Genomic DNA, 19,998 nt, shown 5'->3' with positions numbered 1-19,998 from the left:
ATTTTTAGCTTAAATCAAAATATGGCTGAACTGTTCTAATCTATTTAATATCGGAAAAATTCGATGCCATCGAGAGTTGATTATAGCCTGGATAAGTTAATTAATGTCTAATTTATAATTTAGAAAACATTTCAGGCCTAAAGAAAGACCTGAAATAGGTAGATTTAGCTCTTGCATAATGTATGTTTAATAACCTATTTAATTTTTTTAAAATATTTCATTTAAATCAGAACATTTTATATTCTAGATTTGCGGATCACATGAAGAAGGTACATGGTCATGTTGAATATAAGTTGGGATAGAAAACACAGAATAAGACAGGATTTTTTTTTTTTTTAATAATGGGAACAATTTTATTAGATTTGAGGCTTTTAGTAATATTTATATGATATGCTATTTATAAAATTATATTTCGTATTTTTTTCTCTAAAGATTACTGATCACAATAATGCCATTGTTTAAAATTTTAAACAAATATGATTTATGATATAGGGTTTAACATGTCAAAATTCTCTTTAAAATAAACAATTTCAATAAAAAATATGGGTTTAATTTCCTCAGTTGTCATTGAACATCCTTGTTATATCAAAATTCTCTTTAAACAATTTAAATATTTTAAACATACATTATGCAAGAGCTAAATCTGCCTATTGCACGTCATTTTTTAGGCCTTAAATGTTATATAAATGATTAATTAGACATTTATTAACAAAACAAGACCATAATCAACTATCGATGCCATCTGATTGCTACGATTCAACAACTCTTCGTGATTAACCGTAAAGATGGATAATCAAGGCTTTGTGTAATATCATAACAAAGGTAACAATGAGAATCGAGGCTACAGTGTTTTTTATATTCAGTTTTCTCAACTCAAACTGAAGTAATTTGACTGAAATTATCAGGATATTCTCTTTACACTATCTATTTTTTGTCCCCTGCCTTTCGACTATTAAGATCCGTCCGTCTGTTCGTCACACCTTTTGGGACACAATAACTCTCTTTCTAAATGCGCTAGAATGTTCAAACTTGGTGTATGTGTTTATTAGGTCAATGCCTTGATGGAGTTAGAAGATGAGCATTTTCTGCTTAGGGTAAGCAGAGATAAGCAATTTGATTGGTTGATGCTTTGGGACACGATAACTTAAGTTCTAATTACGTGAGAGTGATGAAACTTGGTGTATAGTTTCATTACATCATTTCCTTGACTAAGTTTGATAATGAGCATTTTCTGCTCAGGGTAGGAAGAGTGATAAGCAATTTGATTGGTCGAGACATTGGAGCTCGACAATATTATTCTAATCGAGTGAATTCTAGAGAGTGATGAAACTTAGAATATAGTTTGATTGCTCGATAGTTTTGAAAAAAATAAATGTGCGATTAATTAATATGTGTCAACTATTTATTTTGGGATTTCGGCGGGGGACATCAGCCTCAATGTTGGCTTGTTAACTATTATAATGCGAACTGTCAGCTCTTTGTCTAATCTTCCGTAATGCCAATGTAAATTATGATTTATGTATAATATTGAGGTATAATTTTCTCATTTGTCATTCAAAATTCTCTTTAAGATCATCAAATTATAATTTCCCCAAAACTTTGATTTATGATGGAAGTTTTAATGATATTAAAATTCTCTTTCGACAAATATGTGATAAGCACATTAAGAAACAAAAGAAATTGACATGGAATACAATAACTGGTTTAACGTGGTTTTAACGTGGTTTTAACGTACATATAGCGTGATGTTTTGACAAATATTCCCTCATTGTTCACACATTTCTCAGTTTATGTGGATAACTGACCTAAAAGTACAAAGACTTTCTTTATGTTATACAATCACTTGTTTATTATACATATAGCGTGACATTTTGAAGGGGGAGGGGGTTGGCCTGAATTTGTGCCAGACTATGTCTGTGACAGGTGCCTTATTTCCAGGAATGGTTTTAACTAATAAGGAGGGTTAGATGACCTGTCATTGAGTCAACTGGCATGGTTTCGATTCCCCAGTTGTACGTGACGCCTGTCTAATCTCATGGGTTTTCTCTGGGTTCTCCAGTTTCCTCCCACTGCTGAAGAACGCTACATGCAAGCAAATTATTGAAATAAAATTGAACCATATTTAAGTACCGAAATGACCTAGTTTGCATTGAGTGGATGTTAAATCCCACCTCTCTCTCTCTCCCTCTCTCTCTCTCTCTCTCTCTCTCTCTCTCTATCTTTACCTTCTTCTGTGACATTTGGCTCTCTTATTCTTTTCAAGCATAACTTGTCGAAACCCCCTCAAGTCCCAAAAAATGTATAAGATCAGTTATTGTATTCTATATAAATGATCATTGTGTTTTAAGTCAGATTTGCTACATAATATACTGACATATATTTTCATAAAGTCTGTGGGGTGGTTTCGATTCCCTGCATTTACGTGACAAGGAGTAGGGTGTACTTCCTACCTTGTTAGTTTTTTCAAGGTCCTGTGGTATCCCCTAACTGCTAAAGAGAGAGAGAGGGAGAGAAATAGGGTTTAACGTCCGCTCGACACAAATTAGGTTATTGCGGGACTAACATGGTTCAATTTTATTTCAATAATTCGCTTGTGCGTAAGACTCTTTAGTAGTGGGAGAAAACCCACGAAGCTGGACAGGCGACTAACTGCTAAAGCGTCCTAATGGCAAGTGAATTATTGAAATAAAATTGAAATGTAGGTTAAACCCTATTTCTCACCCTCTCTTTTTTTTAAATTATTTCAACCCTATTTTCCCTTTTGTTCAGATATTGTAATTATATAAAATGTATTTGTTTGTAAACATGGCTATGTATTTCAACTTGATATAAATAAAACTGAATCTCTTCATGCACCATTTACATTTGTGTTGTGTTAGTGGTATGTTGTGTTGTGTTAGTGGTGTGTTGTTGTGTTAGTGGTGTGTTGTGTTAGTGGTGTGGTATGTTGTGTTGGTGGTGTGTTGTTGTGTTAGTGGTATGTTGTGTTGTGTTAGTGGTGTGTTGTTGTGTTAGTGGTATGTTGTGTTGTGTTAGTGGTGTGTTGTGTTAGTGGTGTTAGTGGTATGTTGTTGTGTTAGTGGTATGTTGTGTTAGTGGTGTGTTGTTGTGTTAGTGGTGTGGTGTGTTGTGTTAGTGGTGTGTTTGTAGAATTATTATACAATAAATGGTTAGAATTCAAACCCTGAATAGGAAAATAAGGGTGTCTTTACTACCAGGAAGTCTAAGTATGGGAAATCTCTAAAAGTTGAGATCCCTAAAAGGTGAGATTCTATAACCAGGAATATCTAAAAGATGAGATATTTAAATGCAGGAATCCCTAAAAGTTGAGATTTTTAAAACCAGGAATCCCTAACAGGTGAGATCTTTAACACCAGGAATCCCTAAAAAGTGGAATCTTTAAAACCAGGAATCCCTAAAAAGTGGAATCTTTAAACCCAGAAATCCCTTAAAAGTGGAATCTTTAAAACCAGGACAGTAGGACGTTAAACCCCATTTCATTTCTGAGCATGTTTGGAAGCCATGTTGCCCCAATAACCAGGAGGTCCTAGGTTCGATCCCGTTGTTGGCGCAAAAATGTTCTCAGAGCTTCATGCAGCATGGTTTCCTGGTCAGTGGTGTAGGACAGAGGGTCTGACAAGGGACAGTGTATAGTTATTCGGATGGGACGAAGAAACAAGGTCCCGTGTACGCATTCATATAAAGAACACTTCGCAGTTGGGATTGACAAAGGGTTGGTGGATATGATTCTGTCTGTGCAAATTTCAGACGTACGCCCATCTTCATGAGTGCGGTACTTATTACAGAGAAGCGGGGCGTTAAACCTATAATTATGTGACAAAATTGTTATTTCATAGCGCCATATTAACTGTTGGATAAAGCACGAGACTGAGGATTTTATCTTGCTTATAAACCGTCTATGTTTACATGTACGTAAAATGAGAATATCCCAGAATTCCAATAAGAAAAACCTTATATCATGTTTTCTTATGGAAAGAAACTTACCCGGGAAGAATAAGCCGTTACAGATTTAAAGAAAAACTTTCAGAAGAATAACCCCGAATTCCCCCGTATGTATTCAAAGCCGCCCCGACTTTCAGACCGCAAGTTATTCCTGGCATAGAATATAACCCAAAGATCAAAGAGATTTGCCGTTATAGGTTTATATATCAAAAAAAAATCTAACGGAACGTAATATTTATCATCCTAAGTTAGGTTTTAAAATGAATGAATAAAATGGGGGTTTAAGCCATTTTTTCCTTGCCAACCGCACAATGGCTAATGAAGACGATTTTAAAACGTGTTTAATAAACATCGACCATGCTGAATATTTATGTCGGGTAATTCATTAAATAAAGTTATCACAAAGCACATAATATAAATGCTTTCTTTAATGTTCTGCAAGAGTTTTAAAGGCGGCAATCGCGGATTTATTACTATCAGTTGGCGTATCTGTGGAATATAGCCGCCGATGGCAAGTACTGGAATTGCGCCCCTGTCTAAATATCTGACACGCATTTTATTCAGATAACTTTACCATGAAATTAGCCCATACCAAACTTAGGCTGTCTGTCTACAGTTAGCTGCGCATGGGAACAGCATGGACCTATACAGACACTAAGCTAGTTGAGCGACATTTTTAATCCTTAATCAACAGTTTTAGTCGAAAACACTAAACATACTTCGAGAATTTTGTTGAGTATTTGTTCTGCTTCCATTTAATAAAATTGAAAAATGTTAATTTAGCCTTTGTGTGTATGACAGATGTGAACAGGAGTAGAACCGCATTATAAAACAGTACACTAATTTTTGGATATAGCGGCCATTTAGGGCAGAGATCTATTCTCATGGAATGAAGTAGATGGGTCTCTGTGTGCAGGGTGGAAATTAACTCAATAATACAAGTCAATTTTGTTAATCGGGAAGTACTAGGTGTACGAAAAGTGCAGTAGCGCTCATTATAATTGATTATAAACCAGGGCCCTGTTTCACGAAATTTTAACTAAAGATAAAATCCAGATTTTAGTAGATACTTCAATTTGGATTGGCTGAGCACTAAAATCAATCTAATATTATCCAAATTACTTAAATTTGGATTTTTATCTTAGTTAAAATTTCGTGAAACAGGCCCCTGTAACGGTAAATCTCTTTGATCTTTGGGGTATATTCTATGCCCGGAATAACTTACGGTCTGAAAGTCGGTTTTTTTTTTTGATATATACAGGTAAATTTGGGGTTATTCTTCTAAAAGTTTTCTTTAAACCTGTAACGGGTTATTCTTCCAGGGTAGAGTTTCTTTCCCATAAGAAAACATGATATAAGGTTTTTCTTGCGGGAATTCTGGGATATTCTCATCTTGCGTGCATGTAAACATAGACGGTTTATAAGCAAGATAAAGTCCTCGACAGAAAAACCTCTGCCTACTGGCCTCGGTTTTTCTTTTTCTCAGGTTATTTTCTTCAATCTTTCTTTCCTCAGCATAACCGAAGTCTCGTGCTTTATCCTACACCTAGACTACTGTTTATACGCGTGACCAGGTAGTTCAGCTTATTCAATAGGCTTTCAGTCTCGACTACAAGGAAACCACCTATATGTTAAAACATCTATGTCATTGTTATTATATTTATTCAACCCAGCCAAACGAGATAAGCTGATCAATTCACATATGACTATCACATGATATTCGACAACAAATATAATCAAGATAAAACTGCTGAAACTTTTATTTAGCTACTGATGTTTTCGTCCAAGATGAAGTTTCTGGTAGCAGCTTGTCTTGTGTCTGTAGTTTATGGGCAGATTCCCATACCATCGCGGGAAGTCGGCTATGTTTATGAGAATGGTTCTGATTCTGCTCCCGTTCACTTGGATGTGTTCATAGACTTGATATGTCCCGATAGTAAACAGGCGTTACCAACTTTACTTCAAGTAGCTGAGATGTATGGACCTAAACAGTTACAACTAACAGCTCATATTTTCCCTCTGCCATATCACAGAAACTCATTCTATGCTACCAAGGTACAGTGGAGAATCTTATAAAGGGACCGGTATTATTTGTACGGTTGGGTAAATCTATTTGTTAAGGCCAGCTCGATTTTTGTCAAGGTCGTTGAGATGTAAATAAGGTTAGGGTAGGTGATTGTTGGCAAGATTGTAGGTTAGGGTTACGGTAAGCATCGGGGCTAGGTCCATGGTTAGGGTTGGGATTAGCGCTAATCCTGTTTACATCCCGTGACCTATGACGAAAAATTCAGCTGGCCTTATCATTTAGCACTAATCTGTAGCTTCTATTGGTTTTAATTCACAAAGATAGCTTTTTGTGTGCGTTGAATCGAGTGAGACGTGGATTCTATTGACTATATATATATATATATATATATATATATATATATATATATATATATATACTCACTAAGCTATTAAAATATCCTACCTCAAAAGGTTTATCAGAGAGTTTTATGTCGTTGTATCGACCGCGGTTATTCAGTATCAAATTATACCATCATCTCTAATATACGCCCATATTTAGATACTGCAAAATGAAATGAAATGGGATTTAATTAGCTACGAGAACGTAGCTAAAAACGTTGAGATATACTGATGTTCGAAAAAACGTAGGGTTGAGAGATGAGGTTTGCTATGTAAGGTTTTAAATCCCGCTATCCAGCAAATACCGGGCTAATCAAGACGGACATACGCCATACAACTAGCTATATTGTGCTAACTTTTCTCAAACAGGCGCTACGGCCTACTCTTATTTAGAATTCCAACTGACAAGGGATCTTTTACGTGCACGCCAATGTGTACACATCTCGTACGAACGACTAGACACTGTCCTAGCAAGGAAAGCACGCGATTCGTCTTATGCTGTTCGCATGCGAGATATATTTAGCAACGACAGTAAATTCTTGTCGAGCGAAGCGTGGCACAAATGTTTAGAATATCACCATCACATCATATTCATTCTAATGAATCTGCGTGTTTACTCAAATCTTTATTATTTTTCTCGCGTGTTCGATCCCTGCACTGGCCGAGAAAGTTCATCGGGATTTTTTTAACGTTGTTTCCCCATGTCAGTGGTGCAGAACGGAGGGCGTGACAAGGACAGCTGTCTAGTCATTCAGATGGGACGAAAAACCAAGTTCCCATGTATACACTGTCGTGCACGTAAAAGATCCCTTGACACTTGGAATTCAAATAAAGAGTTTGCCATAGTGCCGCTGCCTGGGCAAAATTTCCCTCATAGCACAGCACAATGTATGGCGTATGCCCGTCTTCATTAGCCCAGTCGGGATAGAACAGTAGGATGTTAAACCCCATTTCATTTCATTTATTATTTTGCAGGGTGCTCATGCTGTCGCTGCTCTAACAAAAGGCAACATGACATTCGACTGGTTCAACTTGGTTTATAAAAATATGCCCGTTCTCGTCAACTCAGCAACAAGCCAATTCTCAGAAGATCACATGAAAGAGTAAGCTTACTTGAAAATCTGTCATCTATACAAGTCATGGGTCCGCATATCGCTTACCCAACCTCGTGGGTTTTCCCCTGTGTGCAAGGAGCTTTTGAAAGAAGATATACCATGTGTTAGTCCCGAAATGACCTAGTTTGTGTAGAGTGGATGTTAAACCCAATCTGTCTCTCATAGTTCATCGCGAGGTTGGGTGGTCTAGTTGTTTAATGCGTGCGACTTGAAACCGTGGGGTCTGTCATTGAGTAAAGTAGCGTGGTTTCGATTCGCCTCTTGTACGTGACAAGGAGTAGGGTCGCCTGTCCAACCTCGTGGGTTTTCTCCGGGTCCTCTGATTTCCTCCAACTGCTAAAGACCCTTGCCACGCTTTCCTTGCTGCACCGTTGACATGGAGGAACTATGATGGAAGATCCCGAGGTACCTCCTCGGCCTTCACCGGGTTCGAACCCTAGACCTCCTGCTGGCTAATGGGGCCAGGTCCTGGGCCACGTATTATAAGGTCCCCGGTTGTCTTTATTTAATAAATAAGCCATGTTAACCATTTATCACCAATGTACTTTTTCTTGTTTCTGTAGCGTGTTTTCAAGTTTGGCTGGTTCCATGGGTTTAGTGCCTGCAACCTTTGAACCTATGTTAGATGACCCTAATATTGAAGAAGACACAAGAGTAGCCTGGAAATATGCTTGTACACGTAAGTTTTCTTCCTTCCTTCCGTCATGACTTCAACCTCACTACAAATAAAATCACTTCAGTCACTCTACCATTCATAGCTACAGCATCAAACTCATCAGACATATCAAAATCATCAGCCACCATCGTAACATCAGATGTAACGAAATCATCAACAACCATCGTTACAAAAGATGTACCAAAATCATCAACAACCATCGCTATCAAAGTCATCAGCACCATCATACAGTAGGCTTAGTACTATCAGTCCCCAATCAGCAGTGTTTTCTTTAAATCCAACGCATCCCCGAGATTGAGCAGATCTTGGCGTAATCATAGAATGCCTTACCAAACGTCGGTTCGCTTGAACTTCGGGATGGATGTACAAATGTCGACAGGAACCATTCCATTATCACCGCTGAATCATAAACACAAGCAGGCTATATCTGTTGTTGCCACCATAATGCTGCCACAACCTAGCTACAAAATATGTTGTCATTTTTATCAATATGAAAGCGCTACGTTCTCTTTTTGAATGAGTATTAATTTAATGATAAAATCAACCATATTTAATTTTATATTTCAGGAGGAGTAGCTGCTACACCAACGTTTTTTGTAAATGATGTTACAGTCGGCGCCACTCCAACCTGGACAGCAGCTCAATGGAAACAACTTATCGACCCAATACTCAATCCATCACAAAAAAGACTAATCTTTGTAAGTTTAAAATGTAATTGAAACGTAATATATATTCCCGTATTCGTTAGCCTGTTTGGTACAGAGAGGTAGGGTGTTAAACCCCATTTTAGTATATTATTAGCCTTATGTCATCCACACGCATTTACAACCACATTAACTTGGGCTACTTACTGTGCGGAATCTGGATTTACAAGACATTTCAAAACTTATCTAGTTTCGTTACTAATACAGTAGATTTCTTGCTCCTTGAAGCTTACAGTGCTCTTACCGTAGTTCAAATGAAGCTTACGGTGATGATGATGAGTTAGTTGTATTTTACGTCCGCTTCCACCGAGGTGATATCGCAGACAAGAAGCTTACGGTGCCCTTACCGTAGTTAAAAGGAAGCTTACGGTGCCCTTACCATAGTTAAAACGACGTTTACCGTAGTTCACATGAAGCTTACGGTGCCCTTACCGTAGGTAAAATGAAGCTTACGGTGCCCTTACCGTAGTTAAAACGACACTTACCGTAGTTCAAATGAAGCTTACGGTGCCCTTACCGTAGGTAAAATGAAACTTACGGTGCCCTTTCCGTAGTTAAAATGAAGCTTACGGTGCCCTTACCATAGTTAAAATGACGCTTACCGTATACGTTCAAATGAAGCTTACGGTGCCCTTACCGTAGGTAAAATGAAGCTTACAGTGCCCTTTCCGTAGTTAAAATGAAGCTTACGGTGCCCTTACCATAGTTAAAACGACGCTTACCGTAGTTCAAATGAAACTTACAGTGCCCTTACCGTAAGTAAATTGGAGCCTACGGTGCCATTACCGTAGTTAAAAGGAAGCTTAGGTGCCCTTACCATAGTTAAAATGACGCTTACCGTATACGTTCAAATGAAGCTTACGGTGCCCTTACCGTAGGTAAAATGAAGCTTAGAATAAACCCATCTAATTTGTAATAAGCTACGCTTCCCTTTGCTCAATACAGTACATCACAGGAAGTCATATGCAAACAATTTGAGAGAAACACTATTTCAAACCGTGTCCGAAATATCTGATGTTTGAAAATTCACTAACACCTCCGCACTTTCGGACTAAACTTCATACCTAGAGATATTAAACACCACCTTTTCTTTATTTCAGAAATCCAACCGTCTGTCAGCATGTGCACCAAATACTAAAAGATGTGAATATCTTCCTGGTAAAATAGAATGTTGTACAAGTGGTGAGGCCTGTATTCCTAATGTTGGTTGTCGTTGTTAATACTTAGGCCTTCGCGATGCCTGTGGCAGGTTGTTGTTGTTAATGCTGTAGGCCTCCACGATGCCTAATGTGATCTGTCATTGTTAAGGTTAAAGGCCTTCAGGATGCCTGTTCTTGTTTAAATTTGGTGATGTAAATAATGTATGATATTGTAAAGTAATAGAAAGACAATAAATATTTATTTTGCGACTTGAAGTTTTAGATTTATGGTCTCGGGCTAGCAGGGGCGTGGTGACCCATGATTTTGCATGAGGAACAAGATCCCGCCCCCCCCCCCCCCAACAATATTTATATGTGTGTGCAGGGGGGAGGGAGTGTTGTCCCTCCCAGTGCCTCCGAGTAATATTGGGCTGTGTGGAACATGCTAGAGTAGATTTGTAGCATATCTGACCCACGGTATATGTTTGACACTGGTTGAGCATTATGATTATGATTATAATGTTGAAAACCGCATTGAAACGGCGTGATTTATTTTTTGCCATTTGCGGGGGGGGGGGGCAAAAACTCAAGGGGGCGTAAAAACTCAAAACAATGATGCAAAGCTCATCATTGCGTCCAGGGGCGGATTGGGGAAGGGAACCGGCCCGGGCTCCCGTGTCGGAGCGGTCCCTTTTACTGACCGCGGAGCGATTTGGTGGCATATGCGATTTGGTGGCATATCTGATTATAATCTCTGTCAAATTCAGCCAGCAGTCCAGCTATCACCAAAATTTGCTGAGGCCTTAAAACTGTTTTTTTTGGGGATATACGAACCATTGGTAGACGTTTCTGGCGTACCCGCCCAAGCAGGGGGCAGGTGATTTAATAATTAGTAAATTTGCGGGCGACAGTGTCGGCTGAATCCGATGAAATTTTCGGATGAAATTCGGAATCCCCATTGCAGGATTCCGAATTCCGGCCCACACCCAGCAAACCCGGCCCAGAAAGTCTATTATACCAGCCCATTCTAGACTCCAGTGATGGCGTGGCGGCCCATTAAAGCCACCGGCCACATACAACATGATCATCATCGCTCCATGGCCGGTCCAATACCCCCGCTTCCCCCCCCCCCCCTATAATGTTCAGTAGAAAAAGGATTTTTAGACGAATTGGGCAAAATTATTTTTTTCATTTTTTGTCCGACCGGCCCTTCGCCCTATGGCCCAATCCGCCCCTGATTGCGTCCCGCTCACTTATCCCCTGAAGACTAGTAATCTCCCCCCCCCCCCCACACTGACTTCAATGGTAAATCCATGTCATTCCTGGGCCTATAACATTTGTTGAACATTCCGATGTTATTAATATTTATATCTACAAAATCATCTGACAAAAATATTAAATGGTGGTGACCGTCTCGATTTTTTGCTAATCCCGACCAAAGGATTCTATAAGCTCGGACGTCTGTTTATTTCTTGATCATTCCGCCTCAAAATCATAAATATTCACCAAAACCTGGTAGAAAACGTAATTCCCCCAAAAATAACAAAAGTGTTATGCAAAAGGGGCGAAAAGGAAGTGAAATGAAATGGGGTTTAACGTCCTACTATTCTGCTCGGACTGAGCGAATGAAGGCGGATATGCGCCATACAGTGTGAGATGAGGGAAATTTTGCCCGGACAGCGGCACTATGGCTTACTCTTATATCGAATTCCAACTGCCAATGGATCTATTACGTGCATGTCAATGTATACACGGGACCTCGGCTTTCATCCCATCCGAACGACTAGACAGCTGTCCTTGTCTTGCACCATCTTGCACCACCAACAAGGGGAAACCCGGGAGCGAACCCGAGGCCATCAGGTTATAGCAAGCAAACGCCTTACTTATTGAGCCATCTCGACTCCCGTCAGAAATTCCTCGTGCCTGTTGAATATTTTCATGTTCCCCGCCCAGTTGCTCACGCGCTTCCTTCGCTTCATGAATAGAAGTCTGCCAAGCTATTTCCCGGTAACATTTACCAAAATGGCATTTATATTCCCTCAGCTATAATACAAAATGTAACCCCCGGCTTTCATGAAATTCATGAAAACTCACAAATTTGACCACATCGTTAGATGCGGTTTTCCGGTCTCAGGTTAACGTCGGTTATTATCCTGGCTTTGGTTTCTCTAGAACCCACGATGCCTGCAGACTGGAGTTTAACCTGTGGTGCTCGTCTCTTGGCTGCGTCATTCGTATTAGGGGCCTGTGTATTAGGCGATCTCATTTTTGCTGCCCCTATCCCCAAACAAAATCGATATGGATTGCTTGTTTCGTAAATTTTGAGTTGATTTGGACAAACAAATTTCAGATGAATTCTGAAGTAAAAGATCTAAATGAAAAAATGAATAATTTTCGCGTTCATTTGGATTTTGACCCTACTGCTTATACTCAATATTCACATATCATGACCGAGTTCTGTCCCTTTAACGAGATAAACGGATTAACCAACTCGAGACAGTATCACGTGTTGATCAAGATAAAAAGTCAAGTGATAAACTTTCATTTAGTTGTTGATGTTTTCGTCCAAGATGAAGTTTCTGGTAGCAGCTTGTCTTGTGTCTGTAGTTTATGGGCAGATTCCCATACCAACGCGGGAAGTCGGCTATGTTTATAAAAATGGTTCTGATTCTGCTCCCGTTCACCTGGATGCCTTCCTTGATTTAATATGTCCCGGCAGTAAACAGGCGTTACCAACGTTACTTCAAGTAGCAGAGATGTATGGACCCCAGCAGTTGCAGCTGACAGTCCACCTGTTTCCTTTACCATATCACAGAAACTCATTCTATGCCACCAAGGTACAGTAGACATTTTACAAACGTGCGTATCCACACCCGTTTCAACTGAAATTAGCCGCTTCAAGAGGAGTTGGGTTAGTGATGTTAGCCGCTTCAAGTGGACATATATTATTATTATTATTAATTGACTATATATATTATTAATTTGCCTTCATTTGTACCTTATTAATGACTTGGCAACTTGAAAATATTTTTCAGGGTGCTCATGCAATCGCTTCCTTAACACAGGGCAACCTGACTTTTGATTGGATCAATTTAGTTTATAAAAACATGCCCGTTCTGGTAAACTCAGCAACACATCAATTCACAGAAGATCAGATGAAAACGTAAGCAACTATTAATAGTAACCCCAATTATACCCTGAAAGTCACTCATACCATATGAGAGCTGTAATGTCGGAAAGTATTCCATATCACACTAGGAATGTAGAACTCGAGGGTCACTTTTTCTCGGGGAGTCACCCCTATCATACTAGGGCTGTAGAGCTCTGGGGGTCATTCCTATCATACTAGAGCTGTAGAGCTCTGAAAGTCATTCCTATCATACTAGGATTGTAGAGCACTGGAAGTCATTCCTATCATACTAGGGCTATAGAGCTCTGGAAGTCACTTCTATCATACTAGGACTGTAGAGCTCTGGAGGTCATTCCTATCATACTAGGGTTGTACAGCTCTGGAAGTCATTCCTATCATACTAAGGCTATAGAGCCCTGGGGGTCATTCCTATAATACTAGGGCTATTCTGGAGGTCCTTCCTATCAAACTAAGGCTATAGAGCTCTGGAGGTCATTCCTATCATACTAGGGCTGTAGAGCTCGGGGAGTCATCCCTATCCTACTAGGGCTGTAGAGCTCTGGAGGTAAACTCTTTACCCAGAAAAGTAGAACGTTGAACCTCATGCCAGGGTTAGGGTTAGGGTTGGTGCTTCGTTTACTCTTCATATAACCAAGGGCCAAACAGAATTATAAAGACCAACCGAAGCGCCCAGGCCTAAACCTGGGTGTATCCTAGCAGTCCTTGGCAAACTCTTTACCCAGAAAAGTGAAGCGTTAATCTTCACTTCACTTCATTTATTTATGACCATCAATGTTCATTATTTTCAGAAAAATCTCGAACTTGGCCAGTATGCTTGGTCCGTAGGCTACCCCATTTCATTTCTGTGTCAATGTTCGTTATTTTCAGTACGTTCTCGAACTTGGCCGGTATGCTTGATCTATAGGCCTACCCCATTTTATTTCATTTCTTTATGACCTCAATGTTCGTTATTTTCAGTAAGTTCTCGAACTTTGCCAGTATCCTTGGTCTATATCCAGAACTATTTATACCTTTGTTAGATGATCCACATATTGAAGAAGATACAAGAGTCGCCTGGAAATATGCTTGTACAAGTAAGTTACCTCCCTTCCCCCATTAAGTTTCAAGTTAGTTACCTCCCTTTCATCTACCTGGTTCCCAAAGTGTTTTAAAAATCTTCAGCAGCTCTATATATTATATGACGTCAATGTATAGATAAAGTTGCGACAACCATAGAAATATATAATTTTATTTTATGATCAGTAGTGGAATACCGCGTTTTATCAGTGAAATAAAAGTGTTATTCCACTGGCTAGTTGTTTTTACCTAAAATGATTGTAAAATCATAAAATAAATAGAACATTTGTCGTTTTGTCGTGAATAACATATTTTATTTCATCTCTAAGCAAGAAAACGTTTATATTTTCACTCATGCTACGCATTCGTGAAAATATAAGTTTTCTTGCTTCTCGATGAAATAAATAGATAGAACTCAATGACCATTGAATACCGCTCGGGTTATTCAATGGTTCAAGAGAGTGTATCCCTGCGCAAGTATTCCACGAGCGATAATCTTAAAATGCAAATCTTAAAATACACTGTACTATCTAGATTATCATAAAAAATCATCACCACTAACGTTAAAATTCATCATAGGTTCCGCTCTTTTTTCTTTCTTTTTTACAAAAATTGTGGTTGCCTAGTTGTGACGTCATTACAGTTTGACGTAGTTCTGTAAGTGACGTCATTATGGACAAAAGTAGTACGTTTTCAAGCCATTGAATACAACTATAGGTTATTCAATGGCCGTATTCAATGATATTTGCTTGTATTTGCATGTAGTTATAGAATAAAATATGTTATTCACTCTAACACGACAAATATCCTCTACATATATATCTATGGCGATAACTGTGAAGCCATAAATTTCATATGACGTCATGAAAATATGACGTCAAGTGTACACTCGGCAAACCTCGACAGATTCTACGCATCTAATGTAGGGTACCGGAATCTGCCGAGGTTTGCTGAGTGGTCAAGTGTACAAAGACGCCATCTTGGGTCCCAGGTATTTGTACCTACACACTATGTATTTTTTATGTCCTATCCTACTGTTGTGTCGAAGTAAGCTGCCCCCGACAGGGATGTAGATGGATATGTCATAGAATTCCTCAAAAAAGAGATCAAACATACATTTTTAAAACGAAAAGTATAGCTGAACACTATTATTATTATTATTATTATTATGCAACAAAAAACGCACATTATTAGTCTTAATTCATAAGAAAATGAAATAAAAGATACACCAGATAAAAGCGCTATTAAATATATTTAACTTGCGCACGCTTTAAAAAATCAGATTTTTTGTGCAGACGGGTAAAGTGAAAAATGAAAATTTAAAGAGTAATTTGGGAGATAAAACCTTTTTTGTCTTCTAGCCGGCAAAATAAATGCCTGAATTTCCATGATTTCTTTGTCTGGAGCCATTCCGGATTGTGTGTCAGTTTTCGGTCATCGATCATTAATTGTATCATCATTTTTTCTGAAAAAGAAATTTCTTTAAATTGACTAATGGATAAAACATTTAAAATCAGTGTAACTTAAAATCGGTGTAAAATCAGAGTAATTTAAATAAAAGGTGTCTAGCGTGACATGTATTTCGGGCATATGTTTCATAAGTGACATGTGATACGAGATATAGCTCTCCGAAACTTTCTGGTTTCTTTTGCAATTTATTTGGGGTAAGACGTTATCACTCCCCGCCCATGTGTAAATAATGATATTAATCTAATATATAAACCGCACAAATTTAACAGATACAAATAATGTACATATTATTCCACAGGTAGACAGACATTGAAGAAGGGGCCCAGTGAAGGAGACGCAGTTGGTTTAGAGTTTTTCTGACTCCTTTGGGTATTTGCGCCCCATTTCCAATGAAATGATCATGTTGTTCTGATGCTCAACTAGTATCAAATATATATCATGTCTGAGATTTGTTGCAAATCGCCTCGAGCATGTTCCACACATCTCAACATTTCAGCTTTTTGTTTAATCTATAAAAGCATACATTCCTACAAAATGTTTTGTTTAGTCAAGTGAAACAAGAAAATTCATAGGCTAAATGGAACAATAAGTACACCTTAATGTCGTCAAATATACGTAAATCTATGAAATACGATACTTTTATGATATGATTCAACCGAAAGATCTATGGGTGGTTAACAGAATGTGTAACTAAACTATGATTGGATCTAGAATTTTCTACACCAAGTCTATTGCACCTAGATGTTTAAAGCGCGTTAACAATATATTCATTTAAGAGCATCTATGTCATTCGGGATTAATATAGGGCCTACCACATATTACAAGTCATACCCAACGGAAAGAAATGACGATTAATTAAATTTCCACCATTTTGGATTTCATTTTGCCGGCCATTTTGAATTTCTATTCTACCATCAAGAATTCTCGAAATTAAATTTTTGAGATTATCGCTGCCCTTTTACTACCAATTTAATATTGTTTCTTTTTTTTCTTTTTTTTTAAATGGTATTATATTACCAAATTTGGCAGTCATTTTGAAAGAAATGCCCGGCACCAAATGACAAATACATTTATTTAATTGAAGTTTGTCAAATTCGGTTTATCGACACATTTCGCTTGCATAACCACTCGGTGTTTGAGGAATTTAAAAAGAAATTATTTATCATCCCACTTCTGAAAGACACCCAGTACGAGATATCGCTCTCCGATAATTCCTGAAGAACGCCAAATTGAATTCTGTTAATCATGTCTTTTTGCCTTGGCCGATTTTGAGTATGATTTTGTCTGACATATTCATCATTGAACCAATTTGTTTAGTACCCGTAAAACTGTATGATAGTAATTGATATGTACCTACGCCCATACATTTGCTATTCGGCTACCGGTTTACTTTAACAGGAAAACGTGCCGCTTTTACAAAAAAGTCCCAAAATGGCGTCTTTTGTCGAGTGTATATAACTAAACGAGCAGAGATATTGTCTCAAGGCTGCTGGTTTGATATAATTCCCTGGTAATTCCCCAAACCCAATGCCAAACTTAACGTTTGTTGATATAATACACTCTCCACAGAAATCTCCATGGGCGCAGCCATTTTTCATCCGGGACCTTTAAAATAGTTCCAATATGGCGGAATTCGTCATACAGCCGAGATTAGATGCGTAGAATCTGTCGAGGTTTGCCGAGTGTATTTGTCAGTGGCGGCGCCAGCCGTCGGTGATTGGAGGGGCAAAGCTGGGGCAAAGTCCTAGGGGGGCAAAGGCACGAGCTTCAACTAGGGGTAGGGGGCCTCCCCTATTTGAAAAATAGACTGCCGGAAATGCTGTCACAGTATTCTGTCAGGCACCGATCGTCGAGATAAATAGATCTGACCAGATACCGTCCGTCGCCTGATCACTAGTTTATCCGACTAGAGAACAAAATGTCAAACGAACGGACTTGCGAACCTCAACGAATTCCCCTTGTGAGCGCCAAAGTAGCGAGTCCATTGGGGTCGGAAATGCTCTACTGAGTACAACATGCAAGTTTATGACCGAGTGGGGATGTGGGATTTATTCACCGTAGAAGGTATTGATTACCGAAACGTATCACAAATACTTTTTTTTATTTTCTAAAAAAAAATTTTTGGGGGGGGAGGGGCAAACAGAGGGCAGACCAGATTAAGGGGGGGGGGCAAATGCCTCCCCCCTGGCGCCGCCACTGGTTAAAGGCAGCATTCTTCCCGATTCAATAACGTCTTATGTAAACAATGCACGCGCCATTGAGCCAATGATTGACGTCGCGTGATGTGACGTCACGTGTTGAAGGCAGTCATCTTTTACAGAGATATTAGAAGACTTTCGTAATCCTCTGTGAAACAGATTGATACCGTGGGTCAGATATGCTACAAATCGACTCTAGCATGTTCCACACAGCCCAATATTACCCGGCGGCACTGGGATTGACTGCCAACCCCATCACCTCTCCTGCACACACATATAAATATTATTTTTGGGGCCCGGGCTGGATCTTGTTCCTAATTCAAAATCACGGGTCACCACGCCACTAGTTCCATAAACCCTAACGACATTGAGCAGAATTAATGCAGATGTGGTGATTTGTAAAATGTCCAAAAGATTCCGAAGTGGAAGAAAGGGTTGGGAACAACTGCTGGACTGCAGTGCGAAAAGTCAATGCAACATCATCAGAGTAGCCAATGATTTGTTACATCAGGGTAAAAATACCCCCTTATTTGTTGCAGGAGGAGTTGCTGGTACACCAACCTTTATGGTGAATGATGTTCTAGTAGACGGTAGTCCAGCCTGGACAGCAGCTCAATGGAAGCAGATAATTGATGCAGTACTCCATCCATCCAAAACACGACAAACTTCTGTAAGTTGTAAATATAATTTCAAGTGTCGAGTCATCACTATATGCGCTCAAAATGAAACAGTTTTTATTCCCTAACCGCCTGTTCTTGGTAAGAATCGCGACTTTCACAGTGCTGTTCACGTTGGATCTCTTTAATATAGCTTTTGGCGACTTAGCATGTTGTGCTTTCGTGCCCAAATAAATAATAATAATCAGTGAAATAAAAATAGAGGCAGAATTTTTTTTTTTAACATCGATACCTTAACAAAGTGAGGATTTTCTATCTAGGCCAAGTAGAGATTGGCAATTTGGAATACAAGAACTCTAATTGGGGTATAATTATAATGTTCAAAATGTCAATGATTTGGAACACGATAATTTGATGAAACTTGGTGTATATTATTAATACCATATGACTAAGTTCGATATTGAAATTTTTTTCTGTCAAGGTTAAACAGAGTGGTATAGGCACTCTGCTTGCTAGTAATTAATCAATGTCATCAATTTATTTTGGGATTTAGACCGTACATCTCAAATGACAAGATATTAATACTCGCATTTCTTATTTCAGAAATCCAACCGTCTATCGGCATGTGCACCAAATACTAAAAGATGTGAATATCTACCTGGTAAAATAGAATGTTGTACAAGTGGTGAGGCCTGTATTCCTAATGTTGGTTGTCGTTGTTAATACTGTAGGCCTTCACGATACCTGTGGCAAGTTGTCGTTGTTAATGCTGTAGGCCTTCACGGTGCCTATTGTTGTTGCTGTTGTTATTGTTATTGTAGGCCTTCACGATATCTGCTATTGTTGTTATTGTTGTAGGCCTTCGCGATCTGTTGTTGTTAATACGGCTAAACCTAGCTATTTGTTAAGGCCAGCTCAATTTTTGTGAAGGTCGTCGAGATGTAAATAAGGTTAGGGCACGTGATTGTTGTTGAGATTGTAGGTTAGGGTTAGGGTAAGCATTGGGGCTAGGTCTAGGGTTAGGATTAAGGTTAGGGTTAGCGCTAGCCCTGTTTACATCTCAGGACCTATGACGATAAATTGAGCTGACCCTATCATTTAGCACATAACCCAAAACAAGTCCTGTGTCCAATGTTGGTTGCGGTTGTTAATTAAATGTTTGGTACATGGTTGTGTATATTGTAAAATAGTTGACAATAAAAATTTATTTTTGTATCGCTAATATTTTCGTCTTGCTGATTTTTTTTTTTTCAAAGCGGTTTTATTATAAATATTTTGTTTCGTCAAATCAGTTAAAACTGTTGATAGTCATTAATTAGAGAGACTTTGAAAACCTTGCAAACTACCATATTTTAGGAATCTCATTCCAAAAATGGTTCGAATTCAAGTCCGTTCAGTACTTACAAAGATTTAAATCGACTTGGGGGGGGGCGTTGGTTGGCCGAATGGTTAACGCGTACGCGGTGCATCATGAGGTCTGTCATTGGCTCAAGTGGCGTAGTT

At 38.8% G+C, this 19,998-nt stretch overlaps 3 protein-coding genes across 4 annotated transcripts in view; all 3 read left to right on the top strand.

Moving 5' to 3' along the window:
• Positions 1–2,862, top strand: part of LOC126824005 (protein CASP) — a 139,677-nt gene extending 136,815 nt beyond the window's left edge. The window contains exons 21-22 of one of the 2 annotated variants that reach the window (XR_007681437.1): positions 248–2,401; positions 2,437–2,862. Coding sequence is in view for 1 of the 2 variants with exons in the window: in XM_050553088.1 (XP_050409045.1) it covers positions 248–302 (55 nt within the window). In the remaining variant the exon portion in view is untranslated. Of the gene's footprint in view, positions 1–247 lie in introns of both variants that reach the window. The other variant, XM_050553088.1, reaches the window with a different exon arrangement.
• A 2,796-nt stretch (positions 2,863–5,658) lies between these two features.
• On the top strand, positions 5,659–10,273 carry LOC126824102 (uncharacterized). Its single transcript, XM_050553299.2, has 5 exons — positions 5,659–6,018; positions 7,345–7,472; positions 8,048–8,163; positions 8,728–8,858; positions 9,965–10,273. Exons 1-5 carry the CDS (start codon positions 5,737–5,739, stop codon positions 10,082–10,084), a joined length of 777 nt encoding a protein of 258 aa, XP_050409256.1. The 5' UTR covers positions 5,659–5,736; the 3' UTR covers positions 10,085–10,273.
• Positions 10,274–12,528: 2,255 nt separating this feature from the next.
• LOC126824487 (uncharacterized) lies at positions 12,529–19,686 on the top strand. The gene is made up of 5 exons (XM_056101925.1): positions 12,529–12,840; positions 13,039–13,166; positions 14,112–14,227; positions 18,418–18,548; positions 19,099–19,686. The coding sequence occupies exons 1-5, from the start codon at positions 12,559–12,561 to the stop codon at positions 19,216–19,218; spliced, it is 777 nt and encodes a 258-aa protein (XP_055957900.1). The 5' UTR covers positions 12,529–12,558; the 3' UTR covers positions 19,219–19,686.
• Positions 19,687–19,998: the final 312 nt, after the last annotated feature.

Source organism: Patella vulgata, chromosome 6 (genome assembly GCF_932274485.2).
Source record: "Patella vulgata chromosome 6, xgPatVulg1.2, whole genome shotgun sequence".
Lineage (NCBI taxonomy): Eukaryota > Metazoa > Mollusca > Gastropoda > Patellidae > Patella > Patella vulgata.
This window is presented reverse-complemented; position numbering and strand designations above follow the sequence as displayed.

Excerpts from the sequence above, each read along its gene's own strand:
- LOC126824102 (XM_050553299.2), top strand. The coding sequence starts at position 5,737 with ATGTTTTCGTCCAAGATGAAGTTTCTGGTAGCAGCTTGTCTTGTGTCT. Across the intron at positions 8,164-8,727 it reads CTGGAAATATGCTTGTACAC|GAGGAGTAGCTGCTACACCA; the intron begins GTAAGTTTTCTT and ends TTTATATTTCAG. Across the intron at positions 8,859-9,964 it reads CACAAAAAAGACTAATCTTT|AAATCCAACCGTCTGTCAGC; the intron begins GTAAGTTTAAAA and ends TCTTTATTTCAG.
- LOC126824487 (XM_056101925.1), top strand. The coding sequence starts at position 12,559 with ATGTTTTCGTCCAAGATGAAGTTTCTGGTAGCAGCTTGTCTTGTGTCT. Across the intron at positions 12,841-13,038 it reads ACTCATTCTATGCCACCAAG|GGTGCTCATGCAATCGCTTC; the intron begins GTACAGTAGACA and ends AATATTTTTCAG. Across the intron at positions 14,228-18,417 it reads CTGGAAATATGCTTGTACAA|GAGGAGTTGCTGGTACACCA; the intron begins GTAAGTTACCTC and ends TATTTGTTGCAG.